The 10,885-nt window shown below is 45.1% G+C and overlaps 1 protein-coding gene across 3 annotated transcripts in view; it reads left to right on the top strand.

The window, feature by feature from the left end:
- The first annotated feature begins 755 nt into the window (after positions 1-755).
- Positions 756-10,885, top strand: part of sdad1 (SDA1 domain containing 1) — a 97,694-nt gene continuing 87,564 nt past the window's right edge. Inside the window, exons 1-2 of one of the 3 annotated variants that reach the window (XM_059988671.1) lie at positions 758-889; positions 5,828-6,052. In XM_059988671.1, coding sequence (XP_059844654.1) covers positions 5,963-6,052 — 90 coding nt within the window. In that variant the 5' untranslated portion in view covers positions 758-889; positions 5,828-5,962. Of the gene's footprint in view, positions 890-3,640; positions 6,053-10,885 lie in introns of those variants that run through there. The other 2 variants (XM_059988672.1, XM_059988670.1) reach the window with 2 other exon arrangements.

The following is a 10,885-nucleotide window of genomic DNA, read 5'->3' as shown; positions in this document are numbered from 1 at the left end:
AATCAATTACGAAACTACAAATTGCAGTGTTCAGGAAATAAATTCGGCAGTGCGTATAGTAAACATTTCCAACGGCAACAACATAAACGATACAGGACATACTCACTTCGTAAACTAGTTGTAGCTCAGATTTCCCCTCGGTTGTCGTTGCAGGGTAGTGAGTGGTGAAACTTCGGTCAAAAGTTGTGCTTCTCTTTTAAAAAAAGTATTGCACAAACAGCACCGTTTCCGGATGGCAGAGGCCGATCCCAAAATCCTCCCGCCCCGCCTAGTTAAAGGTACCTTTGGTATTTACACAACTGCGGCCAGCTAAAACATCATTAATCATCCGGTTGCAGGTTCGATACCACAACGGTACCCGTGCACTTCCCACACTTCTTCGGCTTGTTTCTGGAATCTGCCCGAAAATTTAAAATGAGGTAGTTTATGGGAAGGACTTCCTTCGGAACAGAAAGTTATTCTTGATTTAATCTGAAATTCAATTGGCGGCATTTTAATCTGACTGCCTCCCTCACATCTAAATGTGCCTGGTTATCAGAAATCTCAGTTAATTTGAACAATTGAGCTTGTATCAACTGCCCCGCGTGAATCAGTTTCAAATTTCTACTGCCCCTTAAATTTCGTTCGGAAAGTTCGGCTTAAATTTTCAAGTCAGGTCTCCTGGTTGCAATTCCCTAATTAATGGAAATAGATTTTCTCTAGTTTACCAACTGACCGTAATATCATGGCAAAGACTATCAAGTCATTATCATGGTCTTTTAAATTCCGGGAAATACAACAACTTTAAAACCTTTGAAGTGAGCCCCTTGGAGCAAAGGTCCCACCAAACCCATACCTCACTCTCTTCAAGATCAATATACCTATGGTGTGATGTCCATATGTTCTCAAGGTAAGCCATGTGTGTTCTAACTATGACTTTATACAGTACAGCTAAAATATAATGCATATTCTCTTAAGTTCTAGACTACTTGGCTTAAAAGTCAAAATTCCATTAAACATTTCAATTTAATGTATGCTGTTTTAATGCATGCTGTTTTGTGTTCCATATTCCCTAAGGTATGTTGGACTGTTATTATTTCTAGCCTTACACCATTTAGAGTACATATCTAATTACCCATACAACTTCAAAGCTGAATCTCTTCACATTTGCCATTAGGAAATCCTTTTGCCTCAGTTTCTCCTAATCACTTGACCTAATCCTTCACGACCTGGATCAATACATTGACATCCAACCCTGGCTCCCAAACAGACAGATTCGTGCCTGCCCCACCTAGGCCATGCCATACGAAACAACTTGATCTGATAACATTTTTATAGAGGCAAAGAGTCATAGAGAAGTACAGCACAGAAACAGGCCTTTTGGTCCATCTAGTCCATGCTGAACCATTTAAACTGCCTACTCCCATCAAAAGCATAAAGTTTCTACTTTAGTAACTCTATTTGCATTAACTATAATGCATCTTGGATATGTGGGTAGCAATCACTTGCCTAAATCATTCACAAACATAATACATAGATCCCTAAAGGAAGCTGCTTTAATATTATGGAACTTAGAGCATTTGTTCCATTACTTTCATTTATACAGCATCTTTTACAACCCCATGAATTCCCAAAGTTATTCAAAATTACTCATCTTGAAGTATTGTCAACACTGAGATACAACAGCAACCAAATTGTAAATTGACAAAAAAGTCCCCATGCCAGCAATAGGATAGTGAGTTCTTATACAGATGCTGGCTGAAAGATAAAATAACTCTGGCACTTGCCCAGCAATCCTTTATCTGCCTTGTTGAGTAAGTACAGTGATTTTTTTTTAAAGTCCTAACAAAATAATTGCATCTCCAATGGTGTAGAACTCTGTCAGCCATGCACTGATCTGTTAGGCTAGAAAACATCCCCCACCCCTTTATAGTACTCTCTTTTCATTTCCCATTATTTCATTTGGTGAATAATTCATCGAATTTTCTAAAATACACAAGCCAGTATTCGTGATAATTCAATCCATTCTCCAATAGTTCTCTGCATAAAGAAATTCTAATCAATCTCATCGCTTGTGAAATTTCAATGAACTGCCAATGTGAACTTCCCTAATCAGGCCTTGAACCTGCTTATGTTCTGTTTACAGTTAGTTTATATTGCAGTTTTGATGGAAGCCATTGTTTTACCTTATTTCTCTTTCTAAACCCCTTATAACTTGTTTTAAAAACACTTCAATTACATTGCTCTGTTGCAATGGGGAAAATAGCATTGATAGATCTTTGGGACTTAGATGTAATCAAATTAGATACATTCCTATAGGGGAAAGGGGGAGTGTGTGGGAGTGGAGTGATCTCATACTTAAATAGAATTATCAAAGCTAAAGTGAGACAAGAGGAAGACGTTAAAATTTATTTATTCAGATACAGTATAGAATTGAGTCTTCTGGCCCTTCAAGGCAATGCTGCTTAGTGATCCCCCTGATTTCATCCCAGGACAACCAGGACGTCTTTGGACTCTGGGAGGAAACCAGAGCACCCCGAAGAAACCTATGCGGTCACAGGCAGCGGTGGGAATTGAACCCTGGTTGCCTGTACTGTAAAGCGTTGTGCTAACCACTATACCACCGTGCTGCCCTGAGCAGGGTAAAGAATCTTGACAGTGAGAGAGAGCAGAAAGATAATGATAGGAAGGGTTGGGAGAGGAAGGAAATGATGGGTGCGAGGGAATGGGCAGCAAAGACAGATACTGAATCAAGGCAAGGGAGTGTAGTCTTTTCCCAGTGCCAGTTGCTGCACTATCCTCTCAATGCTGTCTGAGCCCACCCTCAGTGTATAGGATCCTGGGGCACTCCCCTCCATCCCTCCCTCCCTCCCAAAACACTCTTACTTCCTAAAGTCATGGTATCCAGATTCAATACTCTCCCAAGCCTTTTTTCTTTGAAACCGTATTCTGGAATCACTTCTTACTATTCACCAAATCCCAATAACACCTCAGCACTCACATCGATTGCAAGACTTTCATTCAACACACTTGTGTTGCCATATGCATCTTCCCTAATGCACCTGCTTTTCCATTAGATTTATGTAAAACTTCCTTAGCCTGATTCCTAATGAACTACCAAACATCCCTCCTTGGTAACTTTTCTACCTGAAGGTAGGCCCTTAGAAAAATTGCCAACTTCACCCTTTTCAACACATTGATATTTCACTCTGCTAACCCACTGAACCGTGTCCGGTCTCTCCTTCTGATGCAGGGTTCTGAAATATGTTGACGCCTCACTAATCTGTGACCATCATGTTTGACGGTCTCCAAACCATTACAGTAGTGGAATGGGTCAAACCAGAATCAGAAGCAAAGCCCTGTAATAGTACACTCTCCATTTGATCCATCCTTCGTAACCCTCTCTTCCACATTTTAAATACCATTTTCAGCAGTTGGCATTTTCCAGTTACATACCGATAATGTCTTTTTCTGCTTCCCACTAACTCCACTGTCCATCTCCGATGACTCGGCCAAAACTTAATCCGCCATTTGGCTTATTGGTCCCTACAAGTCAGAATACCCCCCCCCCCCCCCACCACCACCACCATCACCCTTGCTACTGAATTTTGCTGAGGCTACAACAGGGAATCTTTCTGATAATACATCCTGGAAAACAGTAGCCCAGTATGTCAGTGGAAGGATCCATTTGTTTGGCTGATAGATCTGAAAAGAAAAATGATTATACTCTGAGCAAAATCTCAGGAAGAGTAAATCTTAGAAAAGGGCCATTAGTCCATTGTGTCTGTGCTGGGAAAGGAAGCTCTCTGGCTTTCTCTGACCTGTCAACATTGGGATCATCACGGTGGAGGTCTTGGCTCTTCAATGCACATGCAAGTACTTTGTAAAGGTGACGAGCACTTCTCCTTCTATTGCTCTTTCAGCAAGCGAGTTCCAGACCCCATCCACTGTCTGGTAAAATTTCATTCCATCATCTCACTATCAATGCTTCGACTAGATTTATAAAAGATAGATAAACAGTTCAGGTATATAAAATGATGAGAGATATAGACTGCTGGAAAGATTTCAAATATCAAATGTAGATAGAGCGAGAGGATATTGACTTTGTGTAAGGTGCAAGAGATTTAGAGGAGACATGAGGTGGACATTTTACACCCAGAGAACAGATACTGGGAATACACTGCTTAAGAACATATAAAAGTCATTGACAGCATTGAAGAAGTGAAGAGGACAAGTGCTGGTTGGCATGGAAGCAGAGGCCTGACTAACCTATTTCCATGCTTAAGTCCCTCACTTACACTGTCCAACTCCCTCATATTCTTCCGATCAACTCTCCTCTCACCCACCTCTATTCTAGCCAATTCAATCTTTTCTCACGACTAAAATGTTCATAAATCAGGGCTACTCTCTTTACAGTGCAGCCACATGTTTCCTGTGTTGTGCTGGTCAGAGTTGTATCCCCGACACACCAAAGATTTTCCACAAGACTTGAGTCAGCAGTGTGATGACAAACACTATTTGCCTGGAGAAGTGCAGTTTCAGTTCCCACCATCCCCAAGAGCACGGTAGTTATAGTGTGCACTATCTACAAAGTGTACTGCACTTACTCACCAGGATCTTTGACAACACTTCCCAAATCGACAGCCTCTGCCATCGAGAAGGACAAGGGTTTGTGGCACATGGGAACACTACCACATGGACGTTCCCTTTTAAATTGCACCCCATACTGCCTTGGAAACAAATAACCAGTCCTTTTCATCACCAGCTCTGAATCCTAGAATTTCCTACCTGAGTATTGTGAGAGTATGCTCACCAGAGGGGTGACAGGGGTCCAAGGTAGCAGACCGCGGGTCGGGCCGGGAGTCGGGAGCCGGGGGCCGCCATGTCGCTGAGGAACAACAATAAGCTTATTTACTAGAGTAAATAAGGATTGTAACAAATGTTGGTCATGTTAGCAGTCCGCAAATCCTGAAAAATGAACTTATCAAAAATATCTCGAGCTGGTTGAGTGTGATTTTATTAAAAGAATGTGCAGGCTCGAAGGGTCAAGTGAGCTACTCACACTCGCAACTCATGTTCAAAGTTTTATTTAATTACTTGTCATCAGATAGATTGCAACTTTTACCTCAAAATTACAAAAACATTAAGGCCAAAACTAATTCCAGCAAGTAAAAATTTGAATTAAAATTCCAGTTGGGAGCTGTTGATGATGAAAAAAGCTAATTTAGAAAATGTTGTTTTAACATTGTAAAAGTACAAAGAAAGCAATTTAACAATAAAAATCTATAAATTACACACCCCATCACTATGATAGATTGAAGATTCAAGCTTTATTGTTATTCTTTAGTTTAGGAGTGTAAAGGAGAACAAAATGATTGTTACTCCTTTACACTCGTGTACTGTAGAATGACAATATAACACTGCAACTGGGAAAATACTGAGGTGGTGTTTGTATATGGGTTCATTGTCCATTCAGACATCTAATGGTAGATTTCATTCCTCTCTTTTAGCACTACTTATTTACTTTTAATTTTCTTGTAGTTTTCATTATAATGTATTGCAATGTAATGCTGCCGCAAAACAACAAATTTCACGACATGTGCCGGTGATATTAAACCTGATTCTGATAATTACTCAAAATCCAATACTCTAACAAAAAGGGTTTGTCCACGTGATAGAAATATTAAAACAGTATTTATATATTTGACTGTCGCAGTGTCTAGAAAGCACGTCCTCCTTTCTCCCATTGCAGAGTAGTTAGGAACAAGATAAGCCACTTGCTCCGCCAACTTATTCAGCTTGTAGTTTCGAAATGGTTTGTTTTCGCTTCGTACTTTCTGACCGGCAGGGACACGGTCGCGTTGGCACGCTGGGAGTTTTAGCGACGGCGCACGTTGTCCGCGGGTCGGAGCGGAGCGGGAGCCGGGGGCCGGGAGTCGGGAGTCGGGAGCCGGGAGCCGGGAGTCGGGAGCCGGGGGCCGCCATGTCGCTGAGGAACAACAATAAGCTGCCCAGTAACCTGCCTCAGCTGCAGAACCTCATCAAAAGGGATCCGCGCTCCTACACCGAGGAGGTGAGTGCTTCTGCAACCGCTGTTCCTCACCACTTTGTCACTGAAAGGCCATGCCTTCTGGCTACCGTGACTGTCAAATGGTCAAAGTAAATTTGTTATCGAGTAACACATGTCCCCATATACTACCCTGAGATTGGCTTCCTTGCACAGTAAATACAAGAAACACAATAGAACCAATGAAAGACTGCACGCAACTGAACGGACAACTAACAATGTGCAAAAAAAACTGCAAACACAAAAAGAATGAAAGAAAAATAATAAATACTCAATAAGTAGCGAGAACATGAGATGAAGAGTCATTCAAAGTGAGGCCACAGGTTGTGGGGACAGTTCAGCGATGGGGCGAGTGAAGTTATCCCCTCTGGTTCGAGCCGATGGGTGAGGGGTAATAACTTCATGAACTGGTGGTGTGGGTCCTGTATCTCCTTCCTGATGGCAGCAGCGAGAAGAGAGCGTGGCCTGGGTGGTGGGGGTCTTCAGTGATGGATACTGCCTTACTAAGTCAGTGGTCCTGGTAAATGTGCGCAATGATGAGGAGAACTTTACCCGTGATGGACTGGGCTGTATCCACTACTTCTGTCGGATTTTCTGTGCAAGGGCAGTGATGCTTCCATACCAGGCTGTGATGCAACCATTCAGTATACTGTCTTCCTCACATCTATGGTGCCATGTGCCATGCTTTTCCATAATGGCATTTACACGCTGATCCAGGACAGTTCGTCTGAAATCTCAACACAGAGAAATTTGTTGAGCCTCTCCACCTCTGATCTCCCGATGCGGACTGTCTCATGGACTTCCAATTTGCTTCTCCTGAAGTCGGTAATTGGCTCTTTTGTCTTGCTGACATTGAATGACAGTTGTTGTTGTGGTACCACGCAGCCTGATTTTCAGTCTGCCTCGTATATGCTGATTCATCCCATCTTTGATTAAGCCTATGACAGTGGTGTTGTCAGCAAACTTGAATATAGCATTGGAGCTATGCTTTGTCTCCCAGTCATAAGTGTAAAGCGAGTAGAGCAAGAGGCTAAGAACACAGCATTATGGTGCGCCTGTACTGATGGAGTTTGTGGAGGAGATGTTGTTGCTAATCCAAACTGACTGGGGTCTGCAAGTGAGGAAATCGAGGATCCAGTTGCTCAAGGAGGTATTGAGGCCTAGGTCTTGAAGCTTATTGATCAGTTTTGAGGGAATGCTAGTGTTGAATGCCAGGGTACAGTCAATGAAGAGCATCTTGATGTTTGCACATTTGTTGTTCAAATGTTCCAGGATTGAGTGAAGAGCCAAGGAAATGGAATCTGCTGTGGACCTCTTGTGAAGTTGTAAAGTCTTAGGCACATATAAGTAGCTAGAGTGTCTAAGACTTCTGCATGGTACTGTAGTAATGTTATGCATTGCACTATACTGTTGCTGCAAAAAGAAACAAATTTCATGACATATGAGTGATGATAAACCTGATTCTGATAATGGGTCTCATTTGTGGACTGAGAGTGGGAAGGGGACAGGGAGAGGGGAATCATCAGAATGAGAATCAGGTTTAATATCACCGGCGTATGTCATGAAATTTAATTAATTTGTGGCAGCAGTACACTGCAATATGTAATATATGTAATATGTAATAATAGGGAAAAAACTGAATTACTGTGTGTGTGTGTTTAAGTAGTGCAAAAATAGAAATCAAAAAGTAGTGAAGTGATATTCATGGTTTCAGTGTCCATTCAGAAATCAGATGACAGAGGGGAAAGAAGTTGTTCCTGAATCATTGAGTATGTGCTTTTACACTACTGCCTTTCTGATGGTATCAATGAGAAGACGTATGACCAGGGTGATGGGGGTCCTTAATGATGCACGCAGCCTTTTTGAGGCACTGCTCCTTGAAGGTGTCCTGGGTACTGCAGAGGCTGGTGCCCGTGATGGAGCCGTCCAATGTTACATCTCTCTACAGCTTACTTCCATGATGTGCAGTGGCACCCCCACCCCTACCAGATGGTGATGCAGCAAGTTAGAATGCTCTCCACAGTACATCTACAAAAGCTTAACAAATCTCAAACATAATGAAATATAGCCACTGTTGTGCCTTCTTTGTAGCTGCATCAATATATTGGGTCCACGTTAGATCCTCAGAGATATTGACACCCATGAATTTGAAATTTCTCACCTCTCATCCCACTTTGAGGACTTTTTGAAGGGTAATTCTGAAGGATAACCCGTTCATGGTTGGGAAAAGGGAGAAGAGATAGGAGAGGAGCTGGGAAGTGCCAGAGACATTCTGTAATGATCAATAAACCAATTGTTTGGTGTCCCAAGGCTGGGTGAGTCTGCACCTGCATCGATAACCCTCCCTCCCAGCCTTCCGTCTGGCACCTGTCCCACACCCTTCCCATGGTACTTCATTCTGTCACCTGTCCCACACCCTTCCCATGGTACTTCATTCTGTCACCTGTCCCACACCCTTCCCATGGTACTTCAGTCTGTCACCTGTCCCACACCCTTCCCATGGTACTTCATTCTGTCACCTGTCCCACACCCTTCCCATGGTACTTCAGTCTGTCACCTGTCCCACACCCTTCCCATGGTACTTCAGTCTGTCACCTGTCCCGCACCCTTCCCATGGTACTTCAGTCTGTCACCTGTCCCACACCCTTCCCATGGTACTTCATTCTGTCACCTGTCCCACACCCTTCCCATGGTACTTCAGTCTGTCACCTGTCCCACACCCTTCCCATGGTACTTCAGTCTGTCACCTGTCCCGCACCCTTCCCATGGTACTTCAGTCTGTCACCTGTCCCACACCCTTCCCTTCGTACTTCAGTCTATCACCTGTCCCACACCCTTCCCATGGTACTTCAGTCTGTCACCTGTCCCACACCCTTCCCATGGTACTTCAGTCTGTCACCTGTCCCACACCCTTCCCATGGTACTTCAGTCTGACACCTGTCCCACACCCTTCCCATGGTACTTCAGTCTGTCACCTGTCCCACACCCTTCCCATGGTACTTCAGTCTGTCACCTGTCCCACACCCTTCCCATGGTACTTCAGTCTGTCACCTGTCCCACACCCTTCCCATGGTACTTCAGTCTGTCACCTGTCCCACACCCTTCCCATGGTACTTCATTCTGTCACCTGTCCCACACCCTTCCCATGGTACTTCAGTCTGTCACCTGTCCCACACCCTTCCCATGGTACTTCAGTCTGTCACCTGTCCCACACCCTTCCCATGGTACTTCAGTCTGTCACCTGTCCCACACCCTTCCCATGGTACTTCAGTCTGTCACCTGTCCCACACCCTTCCCATGGTACTTCATTCTGTCACCTGTCCCACACCCTTCCCATGGTACTTCAGTCTGTCACCTGTCCCACACCCTTCCCATGGTACTTCACTCTGTCACCTGTCCCACACCCTTCCCATGGTACTTCAGTCTGTCACCTGTCCCACACCCTTCCCATGGTACTTCAGTCTGTCACCTGTCCCACACCCTTCCCATGGTACTTCAGTCTGTCACCTGTCCCACACCCTTCCCATGGTACTTCAGTCTGTCACCTGTCCCGCACCCTTCCCATGGTACTTCAGTCTGTCACCTGTCCCACACCCTTCCCTTCGTACTTCAGTCTATCACCTGTCCCACACCCTTCCCATGGTACTTCAGTCTGTCACCTGTCCCACACCCTTCCCATGGTACTTCAGTCTGTCACCTGTCCCACACCCTTCCCATGGTACTTCAGTCTGTCACCTGTCCCACACCCTTCCCATGGTACTTCAGTCTGTCACCTGTCCCACACCCTTCCCATGGTACTTCATTCTGTCACCTGTCCCACACCCTTCCCATGGTACTTCAGTCTGTCACCTGTCCCACACCCTTCCCATGGTACTTCAGTCTGTCACCTGTCCCACACCCTTCCCATGGTACTTCATTCTGTCACCTGTCCCACACCCTTCCCATGGTACTTCAGTCTGTCACCTGTCCCACACCCTTCCCATGGTACTTCAGTCTGTCACCTGTCCCACACCCTTCCCATGGTACTTCAGTCTGTCACCTGTCCCACACCCTTCCAATGGTACTTCCTTCTGGCACCTGTCCCACACCCTTCCCATGGTACTTCAGTCTGTCACCTGTCCCACACCCTTCCCATGGTACATCAATCTGTCACCTGTCCCACACCCTTCCCATGGTACTTCCTTCTGGCACCTGTCCCACACCCTTCCCATGGTACTTCAGTCTGTCACCTGTCCCACACCCTTCCCATGGTACTTCAGTCTGTCACCTGTCCCACACCCTTCCCATGGTACATCAATCTGTCACCTGTCCCACACCCTTCCCATGGTACTTCCTTCTGGCACCTGTCCCACACCCTTCCCACGGTACTTCAGTCTGTCACCTGTCCCACACCCTTCCCACGGTACTTCAGTCTGTCACCTGTCCCACACCCTTCCCATGGTACTTCAGTCTGTCACCTGTCCCACACCCTTCCCATGGTACTTCAGTCTGTCACCTGTCCCGCACCCTTCCCATGGTACTTCAGTCTGTCACCTGTCCCACACCCTTCCCATGGTACTTCAGTCTATCACCTGTCCCACACCCTTCCCATGGTACTTCAGTCTGTCACCTGTCCCACACCCTTCCCATGGTACTTCAGTCTGTCACCTGTCCCACACCCTTCCCATGGTACTTCAGTCTGTCACCTGTCCCACACCCTTCCCATGGTACTTCAGTCTGTCACCTGTCCCACACCCTTCCCATGGTACTTCAGTCTGTCACCTGTCCCACACCCTTCCCATGGTACTTCATTCTGTCACCTGTCCCACACCCTTCCCATGGTACTTCAGTCTGGCACCT

The sequence above is a fragment of the Hypanus sabinus genome, chromosome 14 (genome assembly GCF_030144855.1).
Source record: "Hypanus sabinus isolate sHypSab1 chromosome 14, sHypSab1.hap1, whole genome shotgun sequence".
Lineage (NCBI taxonomy): Eukaryota > Metazoa > Chordata > Chondrichthyes > Myliobatiformes > Dasyatidae > Hypanus > Hypanus sabinus.
This window is presented reverse-complemented; position numbering and strand designations above follow the sequence as displayed.